This window comes from Gopherus flavomarginatus, chromosome 24 (assembly GCF_025201925.1).
Source record: "Gopherus flavomarginatus isolate rGopFla2 chromosome 24, rGopFla2.mat.asm, whole genome shotgun sequence".
NCBI lineage: Eukaryota > Metazoa > Chordata > Testudines > Testudinidae > Gopherus > Gopherus flavomarginatus.
Window position 1 is genome coordinate 11,057,841 of NC_066640.1, and position 17,406 is coordinate 11,075,246.

Sequence of the window (17,406 nt, forward strand, 5' to 3'; positions counted from 1 at the left end):
GAGAGAAAAAGGTTGAGAACCCCTGTCCTAGAGGACAGTGGTCCGTGCACATACTCAGTAACTAGTTCCATTTTTTATTGCCTGGATCTGATTATTAAAGTCATGTGTATAAAAAAGCTGAAATAGCTGAGAATTATTGGATGGGAACAGATGGCAAATCCCAGTGATGACTGGAGCCAGTGAGATTCTAACCAAAAGCTCTCAACCATGCATGTTTTCATAACCTCACACTGACTCAACAGACATTCTAGGCTTCAGCTGGCACACAGAGTGACATTCCTGGAATCGTTTCCAGAGCAGGGGCTCTCAACCTTTCCAGACGACTGTACTCTTTCAGGAGTCTGATCTGCCTTGCGTACCCCAAGTTTCACCTCACCTAAAAACGACATGCTGACAAAATCAGTCATAACAGCACAAAAGCAGCACCGCACATTAGCACTGAACCATGGCTGACTTTCTCATTTCTACCATATAATTATCAAATCCATCAGTTGGGATGTAAATATTGTACGTACATTTCAGTGTATAATATGTAGAGCAGTATAACCAAGGCATTGTCTGTATGCAATTTTAGTTTGTCCTGACTTCACTAGTAGCCTGTTGTAAAACTAGGCACCTGTCTAGATGCGTTGCTGTACTCCCTGGAAGATCTCTGCGTACCCCTGGTTGAGAACCACTGATGTAGTGAGTTTCTTTCATCTTGAAAGACGCCCATCATTTAACAATTTCCCCACTTCAGGTACCTCTAAAATGTCGCTGCCTCTGGGGTGGAGCATGGCAGGTGTGTAATTGTGCCACTGCCAAATTCAGGACAGGAAAGGCACAAGAATAGTGTATCCTGGGGAGCTGTTTGGTTGGTTGTGGGGGGGTTGTAGTGTAGGGGGGCAGGTAGGTAGAAAGAAATTACCCAATTGCCCAGAGAGAACAGGAGTACTCGTGGCACCTTAGAGACTAACAAACCTAAAAAACCCACTTCATCGAATGCATAGAATGGAACACGCAGAAAGAAGATATTTATACATACAGAGAACATGAAAAGGTGGGAGTAGCCATACCAACTGTAAGAGACCAATCCATTGAGATGAGCTATCATCAGCAGGAGAGAGAAAAAAATTATGCAAGGCAGTGCATTTAGCTGTGTGGAGTGTCATGTTCTCTGTATGTATAAATATCTTCTTTCTGTGTGTTCCATTCTATGCATCTGATGAAGTGGGTTTTAGCCCACGAAAGCTTATGCTCAAATAAATTTGTTAGTCTCTAAGGTGCCACAAGGACTCCTGTTCTTTTTGCCGATACAGACTAACAGCTGCTACTCTGAAACCAATTGCCCAAGACTTCTGAAAGTGCCGTGGGCTCTTTAATGATGAGAAGCAGGTGGGCCCTTGGTTCTACATCTCACCCAGAAAGCAGCAGTGGACTCTGCCCTCCATTCCCACCCTCCTGCCCCCCCAGCGACTTGGGGTGGGCACTTGCGGAATTGCCCAAGGACTGACAATATACGTAGCGAGCTCTTTGTGCTTATCAGGCTTGATTCTCAAGGACCCTTTATGCTGCTCAGAGCCCATAAAAAACCTTGAAAGTGGGTGGAAATGGCCCCCTGAGAATCCCCGCCCCACACAGGGGGTCTCCCTAGCTGGTATTGGGCTGATGTAAGAGCTCTGCAGTGGCCTTGCTCCCAGACCTCCATGTATGGGGTGGATTGTGAGCATGTCCCAAGCGCCCTGCCATAATCTGACCTTGGCACGTGCCTCCCTTGCTGTAAAGGGTTTGAAGCAAAGTTCTGGATCCAACGATCTGACAATCTAAGGCAAGAGATTACAGGTGGATACGGATTGGGCAGCACAAGGAAACAAGGCATGAGGGCCTGCAGTTGTCCCTGCCTAGCTGTCAGGCAGCCAATGAGCGCAGCTGGGCCACAGCAGAACCACCCGACTGGCTAAGGTGGTCTGCTGGCTGACCTTAAACCGAGCAGCTGTGGAGGATCAGGGACGGCTCAGTGTATATGTCTGTGGGTTCTTAGCCTGCTCTGTACTCACCTTACTCCAAGCCCTGATCCAGCTCAGACCCTGCCCCAGCCCTGCTCTTGCCTTCCCTGACTCCAGGTAATCCAGTTCCAACCCTTGGCCCTGGTTCTGACTTTGTCTTGACCTGGGCTCTGGCTTTTGGACTCCGATGTTAGTTCTAAAGGTGGACTCTGACTCTGCCTTTATCCTGGGATCTGGTGTTTGGGCTCCGACCATTAGGCCTGACTTTTGCTGCGACCATGGGGCCTGACCACCTATGACCCGTTCTCCTGACAGACAGGCGATGCTGTCACTCAGACTCTAGTGCAGGAGGGAGGCTTCCAAATAAAACGCGGAGATAGATTTCCTGGTATCCCATTTGAATCCCATGCAGCCACATTTTCCCTTTACAAGTGGCCTTAACTTGAATCTTGAATTAGGGAGCCTCCCTCTCAACTGGAGAGACTTAGCAGGATCACATTTGTCTGCAAGGCTGCCACATGGGAAGGGACAGAGGATCTGAGCTTAAAGGTGACCTGCACAAGAGGAAAAAATAATTGGTGGGTGGGTGTTTTGGCTTCTTTCTGCAGAAAAAAGACACTGAAAAATATTTGGTTTTGTGGTTTTTCCTGCTTGTGTGGTGGTTTTTGCCTTAGCTTTTACCCTCTTTGGGAAAGTAACTTTTTGTTCTGTCTATCCAGCGCCTAGCACTGTGGAGTCCTGGGCCACGACTTGGGCTCTTAGGTGCCACCGCAATACACACCATAATAATCAGCAATGCTGTAAATGGACCCACCTCGTATGATTTGTGAATAAATCTGTAACAGCACAGTAAATCCACCTAGTGCTACGTGCAACCGACTCATCACGTCTTGTCCTGCCTCAGTTACAATCTGCCGAGACCGATTTTTACATTGCTGGGCATCAGTTTCGGCTGGTCACCTGCCCAGCTGCTAGTAGCTACAAGGTTTCTTTGCTGATGCCGTGGCAAAGATCAATGTGAATGAAGAAGGGGAAAAGTGCTGGCTAAAGGGATTGTGATGTGGAGACAGGGAACAAAGTTCAAAGGGGCACGTGGGTGAAGCAGTCTAGTCTAGCAGGCTGGGGAGAGGGGCGCAGCAAAGTGTAACAGTACTGCTCCACCTATATAAAATGGGTGGCGATCCCAGGATGGAAAGCCCAGTAGAAAGGTAATATAGTAAAACCCATGAGCTGTACCAGCCCCTAATTCTGGATTTCAGAGGTGTCAATTCTCGAGTCTTGCAATATTGGGTGTTTTTTTTTTCTTAAAGCCCCAGCTCCTGGAGGCTTGTGGTGATGGGAAAAATCTCAGCTTTCGTTTAAAGCAAAAGAAAAGAAAATTTCTTTCCCTAGTGGTGGTGGAGAAAAATGTGTATCAGTCAATGTCTACACTGCCTACGTCCCACAGACCCAGGCTGACTGACTTGCTATTTCCAAGTCTACGCTCGAGCCTTCACACTGGTGCTGGGTCTCATGTCTGTGCTAAACGCGTCCACACTGCACTACGCCGACCTTCTGACTCGTTCACACTGCAGACTGACAGGGCTTGGAGCCAAGTTGCAGTGGGACATAGACTCTGACCTACCTCCAGAGCAGGGTGCTAGGACCCAGCTCCTGAGTGCCGGCTGACCCATGTCAGACTGATTTGTGTGTGGGCAGAAGAGGGGGTTGGGTTCAAACATGGGTCGTCGGCCAGGCTTAGCGTGCAGTGTAGACACACCCTAATGGCTCAGACACCAGAAGCCAAATATAAAGAACCCAACATTTACTCTAGTTTAAAACAAAAACAAAAGCCCACATGATTTTTGCGGGGGGTGACAATCCTGGGATTTCTTTGCCTTGGATTGCAGGAAACTTTCTTCCCTGGGCTGTTGCAATTACTGGCTGAGATTGCTGCACTGACCTTTCTCCCTGCTCTGTGCCAGACAACAGCTCCTATCAAAAGGAAGCATTTGTAAGGTTGCATCAGGATTTATGTATGTTCAGACATCACGAGCTGTATTGGAAGTTGCGTAGAAGACGGGGGAGGGGGATGCAATCCAGAAAGTCCCCAAGGGGGAGTGGGGGGAAGGATCAGCTGTTCTCCACCCCTGTTGTTTATGTTCTGTAGCTTCTGCTCTTTACACAAACACTGGCCTTGGCTCAGTAAGCCCGGAGACTTGGACACCATTCCCCTCCCATGATCTCAACTAGCCAGAGTTCAGCAAGGAACAATGGGGGAAGAGAAGGGGACTGACCGGGCCTTGGAGCCGGGGTGTGTGTGTGTGTGTGGGGGGGGTTGTTTGTATTTAAAATGATTGAATTTTGAAGTTACTCATGTAGCAGCCTTGGAACAGAAGGTAGATTGCTAAGCAAGCTGAACAGGATAGGTGGGCTAGAGGGGTGGGGGGTGTACACACACTTCCCCAACACAATCCCAGCATTCCTTCAAGTCTCACACAATTAAACGATGCAAAAATTAACCCTTCTATTTTTATTTATTTTTTGCATTGATTTCACACCCTATAAGCATCCCAGAGCAGGGGAGAGGAAGGCGAGTTGTAAGCAGGGAGAGATTAATGGGTGGGGTTTTTTGAATAGCTCCTTCTTTTTCCCTGTTGCTGAGTCTGGTGACTTCACTGCAAAGCTCCCCCATTGCACACACAGCCCCAATACACCCACCCCTCACACAGACAAACATACGTGCAGGCACGTCCCTCCATTCCCGATATATCCTCTCTCTCTCTCCCATCCTCGCCCTTCCCTCCTCCTACAGCACATTTGTCGTTCTTTTCCTCCCACGGGGATGTGTGTGTATGCATGTGTGTAAAAAAAAAAAAAATGTATTGGCAAAACAAACACACACACACACACACACACACACACACACACACACACACATATTCTTTAATGAGACTTCTTCCCGTTCCCAACCCCCCCAGCCCCAGCCCCATCAGCTGAGAGCAGAACCTGCATTGTCTAGCTAGCAGCTGAAAGAACAGAAAGGAAGCAGGGAGGATGGCAGCCGGGGAAGAGCCAGCGAGATGGGACCAGTAGCCAGCTCCAGGCTGGGAAGGAGGGTCCCAGGTGTTCCTACCTCCTTCCAGGCCCATTCCAGCCTCTCCAGATCCTGCTCCCTGCTCGATCCTGGATGCAGCCCCACTGGGTCCCACTCTCCCGCCATCCCACCTCAGCATGTGCGAGTGTAAGGGGGATGTGTGGAGGCGCTATCCCCGTCCCCCCAGTTCCATCATCTCTGGGTAATGCCTAGTGGGAGCTGAGGGTGCTCAGCACAGGATTGGGCTCCCAGGACCTCCTCCTTTGAGGTGCTCCCCATTGGGATCTGAGAGCGCGCCGAGGCGTCCAGGATCGGGTCCTTAGCCCTTGGCTGGGCCGAGAGGAAGCTGATATTTTCAGTCATTGTGCCCAAAGTAACAGCAGCATCTAGGTTGCCCAGAAACGGGATGGAGCTTCCCGGCATCTGCTGAGAGGCCTCGAACAATAGTCCCAGCTAAATCCCTAGCACTGGGACGGGGCTTTTCAGCTGCAAAGGGCTTAATTAATGGATCCACCCAGCTCGCCTCACTTGACCCATCTCTGTGCCATTCCTCCAGCCCATGGCCTTGTAACAGTGACCGTAAGCGCTTCTGGATGGGGATTCTCCCGGGGTATGTGGACAGGGCCGGCTCCAGCTTTTTTGCCACTCCAAACTGTGAAGGGATGGGGAAAAAAAAAGGGAAACCCAACTGAGCTGCCGCCGAAGAAGGGGAGTGAAGGACCCGCCGCCGAATTGCTGCCGGAGACTCAGACATGCCTCCCCTTTCTATTGGCCGCCCCAGGCACCTGCATCCTTCGCTGGTGCCTGGAGCTGGCCCTGGGTGTGGATCATCAACAGAAGTAGGGGAGGATCCTTCTCTTGTACATGTCACCATTCAGCAAACTGCTGCTTCCACAAGGGGGGCAAGTGCAGCGCCGACAGACCCCGGTTGTCGGGATCAAACCGGGGACCTCAGGGCATGAGTCTCTGTGCATGAGCTAAAAGCCACATGGCTGTAGAGCAGACTCCTTAATCTCTCTCACTCAGTGGTCTTGGTGTCCCTACGTGAGCCAGAACCCCACCCCCAGGAGGTGTGTGGGCAACACAGGCCTCCCCCCTCCAGTCTTCTGACTGTGGGCTCATGCCGTCTGCATCGCTGCCCTGCAGCAGTCACGCTGCAGAGATTGGACTGAGCCAAACTGACCCTCTTCCTTTGCTCGCTGTGGGGAAGTTCTGATCCAGTAGCTTGGGCCTGTCTGTATAATAGGTCAGACCACAATCACACACCCACGTGAGAATTCAGAGACTTCTCACTTGACTACCCAGCGGTGAGTCAGACCCCAGGAAGACCTTGGCAGAGACGCCGCGACTGTATCACATTTGATGCCAAGACGTGCCTTGTAAATGCGAATAGCATGAAATCAGCATCTCCCTGTGCAAGCTCGGCTGAGCTGGGATCCGGAAACTGGTGGTACAATTAGCTGTAGAAAGACCCTCACGGGCAGATGCTGCCTTGCAGAAGCTGGACGGGATCAGCCAGCAAACGCACAAGGCTTGGTAACGGGGTCTCAGATGTAGCCAAGTCATTGCATCGCAGGCTGTTTAACGTTTGTTGCCAATGTAGTGGAAGAGAGAGAGGCATTTTACTTGCACTAAAGAACGAACAGGGAAATCTTTACACTCCCAAGCCCCGGCTGCTTTATCCACTCTGGGCTGCCTCAGCTCTGTGTATCGCCGGCTTTTGGGGGGACGTTAAGAACCATGCAGGCCTGCCCATTCCCATTGTCAGCGGAGGCCATGATCCATCCAGAAGGGATTTCTCAGTCCTAGAACCAGATCATGCTGTTGCCAAAAGCACACTATTGCGGGGGAGAGGGTTATTATATATTTTTCCCTCTAAGGACCAGATAAGGGGGTTAGCAACTGGGCTGGGGGTTCTACGCGGAGCCACTGCTGGAAAGACTGGCTCCTAGGGGAGCTGGCTAGATTTGTAACTGACAAGGGAGGAGAAGTGATTGTGCAGCTAATATGATCTCAGTGGGCTGAAGACATCAAGTTAGTTTATAATGACACCAGGAATTGGAATCCTTTCAGACAGCACCTGTAATGTGAGTCCTTCTTATTCATCTGGATTATGATGGTAGCATGTAGGGATCAACCAAGATCAGGGCCTTGTTGTGCAAGGTGCTGTACAAAGACGCCGTGGTAGCAGTCCATGTCCTGAAGAGCTGAAAGTTTAACTGGACCAGACAGCAGGTAGGGGAAAGAGATTTAACACACAAGCAGAGGGCTTGCGTGCAGCTTAGGTGCTAGAACTAGGGGTGCTCCCGCACCCCCTGGCTTGAAGTGGTTTCCATCATATACAGGGCTTACAGTTTAGTTCAGGGGCTCTCAGCTCCCCTGGCTTGCAGTTTGCGCAGCAAAGCAAACTAACGATACAGGGGATTTGATCCCAGTCACCTTGTGCCAAAGCACAGCAAAAAGAGCCCTGTATAAAACTACAGCTGAGTCAGGGATCAGGTTGCAGTGTGGTAAAAGGTGACTGTGACAGACCCAGACCAGTGGGGTACAGGAGTCTGGTAGAGGGCAAATATACTGGTCAGTGGATGAGTAGATTTCTGTTCCCTGAGTGACCAGTACAGGGGCTGCGCTAGAGTAAGCAGGAACCTGCTAGAACCAATTAAGGCAGACAGGCTGATTAGAACACCTGCAGCCAATCAAGCAGGCTAATCAGGGCACCTGGGTTTAAAAAGAAGCTCACTCCAGTCAGGGGGGAGCCAGCCAGTCAGTGAAGGGTGGGTGTAAAAAAAGATATATATATATATATATATATATGGGGAAGTAGCCCGGGGAGTTGTAGCTGTCATGCAGCTGTTCCAGGAGGCACTCTAGACAGCTGCAATCCACAGGGCCCTGGGCTGGAACCTGGAGTAGAGGGTGGGCCTGGATTCCCCCCAAACCTCCCAACTCCAGATCCAACACAGGAGGAGTTGATCCAGACAGTGGGGAAGATCACTGAGGTGAGAAGCTCTGCCAGTAAGTGCAGACCCCACCAAGGTAGAGGAGGAACTTTGTCACAGCACGTTGACGGGAGGTAGCTGTGGTAAGGCCTTGACCTGGCCAGGGTTTTCATTGGAGCTGGTTGGAAAATAACTATTTTTCATGAAAAACTTCAAAAGTAGGGAAAAAAATGTTTAATCTTGGCACAGATCTTCTTTGTTTAGTCTTCAACTAAAATGTTCAGGTTTTCTGACAAATGTTACCCAAAGCCAAACAATTTTTGCATTTTTGGTGCTGGAAAAGGACAATTATTTTTTTGTTTCCACCTTTTACTAAAAACCAGGCAAATGTCATATGCAATGAAAATGTTCATTTAGTTGCCTAAACAAGTAGCAAGGGACAATTTTTCAACCACCTCTGGTTTTAACTCTGTTCTGGGGTGATGGTTAGGTTCTGTCCTATCAACATTAAAGCTTTGAACCAGGATATAACTGAATCACACTGGCTTGATGAATAGATTTATCGAATTTAAGGGGAAGGGACTGTTAGGCTCATCTGGTCTGATCCCTGACACGATCAAGAAGATCAGATGAAGCAAACCTGAGTTTGCAGGAGTCAGATGAGTGGGGGAATATTGTCAAAGCAAGTTTGTTTTTTTTTTGTTTTTTTTTTTTTGCAGGGAGTGGTGCTGGGGTAGGAGGCACCCACAGCGAGCGTGGTTCAGGGATGTGGCTGGCATGCGGGAAGGTGCCCTTCTCAGGGCTGTGAGAAGACTGGAAAATGTGGAGGAAAATTGGCGGCCACTAGTGGCTCCTGTGTGTTGTGGTCACTGTTTGTTGTGATGTGACTCTGTGATGCTTTGCACTTTGAGGAGCAGGCCAGAGAACTTCATCCAGTTACTCCTGTACTGAACCCACTGACTTATGGTTGATTGAAATATCCTCCAACCATGCTTGCTGTTGTGTGCAGCGTAACTGGGGCTGCAGGCCAAGGTGTCACAGACTAGACACCTGGAATCAGTAGCCCCTTCTAGAAACTGGGCTGCTTTGTCAGCTGAACTCTGCAAGAGGGAGCCGGCTGGCTGCACGATTCTATTCCCCTGGAAACATATTAGTGTGAGGTAGGGTGTGGGTCACTGTTTTCCGTAGCTCACTTCACTGTAATGGGTTTTCCTTCTGTATCTCATAATGGGGATATGAGAATAAATGCTCATTGTATTCCCCACCCTCTCCCCTGGGAACAATTCCACCCCCAGGCCTATTAAACATAACTACACTCCACTGCCGGGTCGTTTTATTACTTATTAGCGTTACAGCAGCACCTGGTGGCTCCATCCTGCATGGGCACAGTGAATGTACCTGCCCCAAAAAGCTCACCACAAAGGAAGGATTATTACCCCCACTTTATAGAAGGGAAACTGAGGCACGGGAAAACTTCTCCAAAGGTAGCAAGAGCAGGGCTGAGAAATGAACCTGCTTCTCTAGGCTCCTGCCACAGGGCTGTAACCACTGCCTCATTCTTCCTCTCTGTCGTTGAGCACCTGATCTGGGAGTTTTCGGTAAGAATCGGTGTAGCATAGGCTCAGAGGTGAGGAGGCTGGTTATGAGGGAAAAAGGCCCAGTAACCTAACAGGCTGGAGTGTGGTGGCAGTGGTGGGCAGAAGTGGTGGACGTTATCAGAGCAGCCAGGAAATCCCGCCTCTTCTCCCAATGGATTTTGAAGCCTAGCCACTGTAAGCTTAAGCCCCAGACCTTAGAGGCCACTGGTCTCCTCCCTTCTGGGGTGCCAGCAGCAACACTAGCGCCTCCTGCAGGCTGGTGCTATCTACAGCGGCAGCCTGTTCTTTCAGCGAGCGCATTTCTCCTTCCCCTGTGGTCCATGGGGAATAACTGTTCATGGCCCATTTTGATTAAACCTTAAAAGCCAGCCAGCCTCTCCCAGCCCTAGCAGGGTGGGAGCCAGGCAGCTGCTCCTGGAAGGTGAACGGCGGGTGGATGTCACATGATCCCCCGTCCTTCAACTGGCCTGGCACCGGGGCTTGCGTCCAGGGCAGGAGCTCCTGGGACACACGTTAATGTATTTGCCCTTCACTAGAGGCATAAATTAAGACTACAAAAGCTTCCCCCCTGCTGACACATGCACATGGTCTCCCTCCCTCTGCCTGATCTGGAACTAGCTGGGCCCTGGGGCATCCACCAGCCGATAAATATGCAAGGCTGTGATTTCAAAGCAGGTCTTGTGATCTAGCTCTGGGGGTGGGGAGGGCGTGGTGCACAAGAAGCAGGGGTCCCTTTCCCTGCTGTTTCCTTTATCGCCCCCAGCGGGGTGAGCACGGATGTTCCCCACAGCCACAAATTCTGATTCTGGGCCAGACCATCCCTCCTGCCATGGCCCTGGGCTGACAAGATCCTGCAGCTGCAGCAGTGCAAGTGAGGCAGGATGGTGGATGGGCAGCTGCAGCCCTTGGAAGATGTGGGTTCAATTCTCCACTCTGCTACTGACTCCCTGTTTGACCCTGAGCAAGTCACTTCATCACTCTGGTTTTCCCCATCTGTACAAGGGAGGAGAAAAAAATCCTTCCTTGGTCCATCTTTTCCAGTGGTTCTCAAACTTTTGTAGTGGTGACCCCTTTCACACAGCAAGCCTCTGGGTGCAGACCCCTCTTATAAATTAATAACACTTTTTTTATATATATTTAATTCTATTATAAGTGCTGGAGGCAAAGCTGCGTTTGGGATGGAAGCTGACCACTCATGAACCCCCAGGTAATAACCTCATAACCCCCAGTTTGAGAACCCTTGGTCTTTTCTGTTTCGAGAGTGAGCTTGTCAGGGAGAGACTCTGTCTTCCTCGGCACCTGTGCAGCACCTAGCACAGTGCGGTCCAGAGCTCAGTGGGGTGGCACAGTCATACCAAGTGGAGAGGTGTTGAGGTCTGGGATTTGGGGAACTCCCCCAGCCCACCCACAAATTCTATGAAAACTCAGCCCTATGTATTCTGTGTGGCCCTGCCCGTAACTGTGTCGCTCGGTCACAAGTCTGCCTCCCCCGCCAGTAATGCTAATGGTCCTGGGCCTTTGGTGAACCACCCCCCCCAGGCCAGGGGGGTGTTTCCTGACTCAGCGGCGCTTCAGAAACCACCACTGGGGCTTTGGCCACATCAGCCGGCTCCACCCGTGTTAAAGATACAGCAGTAGCCGCTCCTGTGGGCACGGAGTCCTGGCCCTCCTGCTTCAGGCACCCACCCACCCGCCTTCCCCAGCCCCTAAATGCAATCTGCAGCCCCACCCCTGACTGCTTAAATCCAGGACTGAGTGTGACCCCGTGTGGTGACAAGAGGCAGTACAGGCTGGAACTGGCGAGCCACAGGACGTGTCTACACTGCAGCTGCACCCAGCCCCGGTCCACAGATTTGCGACAGCAGGGGCTTGTGGGAGCGGACTGAAAAAAGCTGTGCAAACATTGCTTTGAGGTTAGGCTTGAGCCTGTGAACAGCAACATCCACACAGCTATTTTCAATGCGTGAGGGAGCCGGCCTGGCAGATCTCACTGCCAGATGCAGTGTAGACATAACCTGAGAGAACCCCAGGATCTGTCTGTGTCCAGCAGCCTCAGTACAGAATCCCCTTTATATTCCCTAGAGCCGAGTCCTGTCTCTTCTCTGCACCTTTTACCGTGGCCAAGCAAACATCGGCTCCCCAAAGGAGCTGGGCAAAGAACTCGTTTTTCGGGTCACTGTCCAGACCAAAAACACAAATTCATTTTGGGTCCACCTCAGACGAAAAGTGTTTTTTTTGGCAAACAGAGAAGTTTTAAAAAAAAAGAAACAAAACATTTCATGTTTGAGTTTTTTTAAAAAAAAATTGAAGTGAATTTCTGAACAGTCACTTTGAGTTTTAAAAAAAAAATCTGAACATTGTCATTTTTAAAAGTCTATTTCTTTATTTTTAGGGTTTCCGTCCCCTCCCCCAGCCACCCCAATTCAGCAGACTCAGAGTTTCTTGACCTAAATCTGCATTTATTTATTTATTTGGCCAAAAAAATAAAAATTCCAACCAGAAAAGTCTGCCAGCTGCTATCCCAGCTTTGACAGGAACAATGAACCTGCGCAGGTGGGGTAATTTTATGTTAGTGTCAATGACCAACAAATGGGAGAAGCTGCAACAGAACATGTTGGGGTCTGTGTATCGTCACCTTCTCCTGAATTTGGCAGCATTTTCCAGGGGCTATAAATAGACAGACAAACGGGGACACACCTTTTATTGCTGGAGGGGTGGGGGCCAGCCGGCTTCCTGCAGGTGCAACGCCCCTCGCTGCGTGTCTGACTTTGGCAGCAGAGGAAGCCCAGGGAAGCCGGCTAAGCGGTATGTTACTGGAGTGCTTATGAGCAGGGCCCTGAGCATTACGCAGATCAGTCACAGCGAGGCGACAGGGGGCTTTCAGTGGGTCAGAGCCGCAATTTCAAGCTGTTTGACACAGATTTCTGCCGTGCCCCCCACTGAGCCTGCAGCCGCATTGCTCCCAGGCCGTGACGCTGTCCTATCGCACAGCTAAGCAGGGTTGGGCTTGCACCTCGGATGGGCGACCTCAAACCACAAAGAGGCTCATTTCACCGTGCCAGATCCTGTTGCTCTGTGTCTGACAGTGGCGCTTAGAGATCCCAGCTGAGCTCTGGGCTCCATTGTGCTTGCAAGCTGAATAGACGAGAGGGTTTTCCCTTGGCTGGAGCTGAGAGGGGTCCCATGGCAGGGCAGGCAATGAAACCAAGATCTCCTGCCTCCTACTCCAGTACCTTAGCCATGAAAGCAGCCTTTCTGTAGGGAGTGTTCGGATTTGGTTCTGACCTGAAACCTTGGGCTGTGTGTGCTGGCCCTGGCCCTGTCGTGAGACACAGCAGGTGTTTTGGCTGGGACGACTTCGAGCCCCCGGCAGAATCCCAAGGCAACCACGGGGTCTCTCTGCCCGCAGCATCGCCTGTTCTGGAGCTGTGGCAAACGCAGGCCGCAGCTGCCTGCCTGGGTGTCCTCTTTGCCTGCCCTTCATTGCCCTTGTTCAGAGACAGCGACAGACCTGATCCCAGCACTTGGTGAGAGAATCCCTAAGCACGGTGGCTCAGGGACGCAGTAGATACGCTCTCATCAGCAGAGAGGGCAGCAGAAGGGATGGATTGTCCAGGGAGAGTCGCGATCTGAGCTCTGGGACTGGTGTCCTTATGCCCCTGAGGGTCTCTTCTTTATTCCAAATGACACTCCCCTCCTCCCTTCGGGGAAAGCTCTATAGGTCTGGAGTTTAGGTTTGTCTGGATCATGTCTATCCAGAGGCTGTTTGAGCGACCACCGACCTCCAGGGTGCTGGGAAGCATCCGAGGGGGCAGCTTTCCAAGTGTTGTTTTGGCACGTCAGTTTCCATTCACTTCCTGGAGCTAATCTCCCCACAACAGTGTACTGAATGCCTCACAATCTTATTTAATGTATCCTCACAACATCCCAGAGAGGGAAAGTGCTCAGTCCCCATTGCACCAACAGCGGACGGGGGCCAAGAGAGATTAAGGGATGCAGGAAGCCCGGGGCAGAGCAGGGAGATGGGTTTGATTCCTAAGTTCCCTGCTACTGCCTGAAGCATTAGGCCTCCTTTAACTTGAGCTACACAGTTTGGCCCTAACATGAAAGGATAGCTCAGTAGTTTAAGCATTGGCCTGCTAAGCCCAGGGTTGTGAGTTCAATCCTTGAGGAGGGGGCTGGGGCAAAAATCAGTAGTCACTCTTGCTACTGAGGGTAGGGGGCTGGACTCAATGACCTTTCAGGGTCCCTTCCAGCTCTATGAGAGAGGTATATTTTTATTTATTATGCAGTACACTGGAGCAGGCAGGGAGTTGGCTAAGTCCAGCTCAGGGACACTAAGCCTGCAGTGACAGAGACATTGAAAAGGCTGCATGGGATCCGGTGGCGGCACTGGGAGACCCCCATGCATAGGCTGCCCAGCCAAGAAGTGCTCTGATTTCGCAGCGAGTGCACAGATGGGATGAACAAAGGGAGAAGGGAGGGCTGCAAAGGAAGGGGAAAGTTCAGCCATTGTCTGTGTGCTGTGTCCGGTTTGCTGCGGGCCACAATGATTCTATTCACGGACATGCATCCACAGCATGGGAGAGTCTCCCATTCCCCAGCTCGTCTCTTGTCCTGTGCGCTGACGCTCCCTGCGTTCGTTTGCTCTCGTTGCAGGATCGCGGAGGCTGGCACCATTCAGCAAGAGAGGCTGCAGGCCATAGCGGTAAGTGGTCCCGTCCCATCTCCTTCCATCTTCGTTATCATGCAATGAATCCACTGAGCCTCGAGCCGCGAGTCTGGCTGCTGGTAGCATTTCATGGCAACGTGACTGGCCCCCCGCTCCAGACCATGTGGTGGTAACGTCAATGTGCCAAGGCCCAGACCTGGGATGCAGACTGGAATGAGGGATGAACAGAACGTATTCGTGCAGCAGCCGTATAATGCTAGTGGGATCCCTTTCTTCAGGCTGAGTAGCTCTTTCTGTGACCCCAGGGCAATGGTCTGTTAGTTCTGATCTAAGTACACTGCCCAGGGGGACTAGATATACCAAGCGGGTGAACCCTGGGCGGGGTGGCAGAGGTGGCTGCACATGGGGGCTGGATCTTGCATATAGTTTATACAAGACTGTAGGCTCACTCAGCGCTCAGGGCAGCAGCCTGGCTCCTGATTCCCGATTGTGCTAAAGCCCCTCTGGCAGCACAAAGGGATCTTAAAGTGGGTGGAAACAGCCCCCTGAGATTATTACAACCCCACCATCACCACCCGCAGGAGACCTCCCCGCTCAGTGCAGAGCTGGCTGTATGTGTGAGGAGGTGTCATGTTGGTGGGGCGAGGCGGGGCGGCCAGAACATTAACGCTGTTCTCAGTTTCACAAGGCCCGTTGGAGGCCATAGGAAGCGGAGCGTACTTTAGAGTGACCCCGGGGCTGCTCTCCTAGGAAGCCAGGCAGGGCTCTGAACTGGCTCAGAATATGGGGAGTGCAAAGGTCAGCTTCATCCCCCTCTTTCTCCCCACTGTCTCTGCCTTACATGCAGGAACAAGGGAACAGAGCAGCAGACTCCCAGTCTTTCCAATCGCTGCCCCTCATGGGCCTAGTTATTTTCCTGTTTCTTCACACTGGCATTGCTCTTTGATAGCCAAGCATGGCCGTCCCAGAGACCAGTGCCCGGGAGGGAAGGAGAGGTGTAGACCCCAAGGGAGCCTGGGCAGAGAGAAGACAAGGAGACTCAGAAGATTAATCCTGCGTTCTTCCCGCACCCTTCCAAAAATGGTATCATCGAGACTACAGGGAAATTGTGGATGATTTACGCAAAGAAAAATAATACAAACCGCCAGGAACGGGTGTCACAGTTACCAGCTCTGGAACGATGGTTTTTGGAGCAGAGGAATGGGAGTGAGGGTTCCTGGCCTCTTTTCCAGGTTCCGCCACTGTTTCCTGCATGAGCGTGGGGAAATCGCCAGGCCTGGGTATCCCCAAGCGATAGCTACTTGTCTGGGCAGTGTGGAGGCCTAATGGATGAATTAACGAACGGCCTCCAAGAGGCTGGGGTGAAAGGCAAACGAATGTCTGACTGTTGATTGCTATTACTACTTCCCCGGCCTAGACAATGGAAAGACGCCCAGGGCCAGATCCTCAAACGTATTGAGGCTCCTAGCTTCTGGGGTCTGGGGCCCTTTGGATCAGGCCCCACAGGAGGGTGATTTCTTGCTTGCAAACAAGATCCCGGTGCCCACTCAGCGGATGGAGGTTTTGGCAGGGGCTGACTCACTCACTGGTGGCTGTCTAGGACCCTGAAACATGCCGGCTGAGTGGGTCTGACTCCAAACAGCTGATTTCCAGGGCGCAGGCATCTGGTGCCAGCCGGGCTGTGGGTGAGGCGAGAATCTCCTGCCTGTTGGCCGATGAGAGCTGATGGGACTAGAGCTGCGGTCATGGCTGGCTGGCTCCTTCCCAGTGGCCTGGAGATCTGGCGGATGGTGGAGTCAGTTGCTATGGGACTTTCGCAAGTGTGCAGAGGCATCCGGTCAATGCTTTGGTTTACTGCTGGGGGCCTGACTTCTAAAGCCCAGAGAGAAAAGGGCTGTGTAAGGGAGCAGAAAGGGGCATTATTGTCAAGAGAACAGGAAGCATCATCCAGCAAGGAGCTGAGCGCTCCCTGCAAGATGCCAAGCGCCCTCCACTCCCAAAGGATCAGGCCCATGGACATAAGGTCGCTTGTAATGGGAGCTCCCCGGCTCCGGGTGAATGAGGATGCAGATGCGGAGAGCCAGCCCGGAGGCGTGTAACTGCTGGGCTGTGCAGTCTTTGCCTGGCTGTCCTTTGAGACGGAGCCAAGCGTGATCCTCTCCCTATGGCCACATGTTGGCTTCCAGCCCGCACCTTTGTGTGGCAGCCTCGCCTGCCAGCTTTCCAGTCCCTGCTTGTGATCGGGCCGATCGCTGCCACGCAAAGGGCAGATTGTTCTGGGCCGAGGAAGAAAACGTGTGACGCTTCCTGGGATCGGGATGTGGCTGAGCCGACGCAGATGAAATAATCAGGACCGATCCCAACAATGGTGCAAGGATTGGAGGTGGCTCGGATCTTCTCCGAGGGCTGGGGAAATCCAGTTCCCATCTTGTTTCCAGGTGGAAAAAGCAAGGCCCAGCCTATGAGGCAGTGAGGACTAGTGGACAGAGGCACTAGACCAGCACCCAGGAAATCTGTTTTCTATTCTAGGCCCTCTCACTGATCTGCTACGTGACCTCGAGCAAGCTACTTCAGCTCCCCATCTGTGGACTGGGAGTAATCACCCTTGTGGGAGGTCATTCTGGCTTGTCCAGTCCTCTGTGTCCCAGCGTTGATGGGGTTAGAGCAGCACCAGTCCTCTGTGTCCCAGCGTTGATGGGGTTAGAGCAGCACTCTAGCCAGAAGTGCACTCTTGGGGTTGAAGACTTGAGAATCCTTAGGAAAGGGATAGATAAGACAGAAAATATCATATTGCCTTTGTATAAATCCATGGTACACCCACATCTCGAATACTGTGTGCAGATGTGGTCGCCTCGTCTCAAAAAAGATCCATTGGAATTGGAAACGGTACAAAAAAGGGCCACAAAAATGATTAGGGGTATGAAACGGCTTCCATGTGAAGAGAGATTAATAAGACTGGGACTTCTGGAAAAGAGACGACTAAGGGAGGATATGATGGAGGTCTATAAAATCATGACTGGTCTGGAGAAAGGAAATGAAGAAGTGTTATTTACTCCTTCTCATAATACAAGAACTAGGGATCACCCAATGGAATTAATAGGCAGCAGGCTTAAAACAAACAAAAGGAAGTATTTCT

General features: G+C 51.4%; 1 protein-coding gene across 3 annotated transcripts in view; it reads left to right on the plus strand.

Annotated features, from left to right (window-relative positions):
* Positions 1-17,406, plus strand: part of PALM (paralemmin) — a 68,606-nt gene that overhangs the window by 21,226 nt on the left and 29,974 nt on the right. For all 3 annotated transcript variants that reach the window (XM_050934150.1, XM_050934148.1, XM_050934151.1), the window contains exon 2: positions 14,258-14,306. In XM_050934150.1, the coding sequence (XP_050790107.1) occupies positions 14,258-14,306 (49 nt within the window). The remainder of the gene's footprint in view (positions 1-14,257; positions 14,307-17,406) is intronic.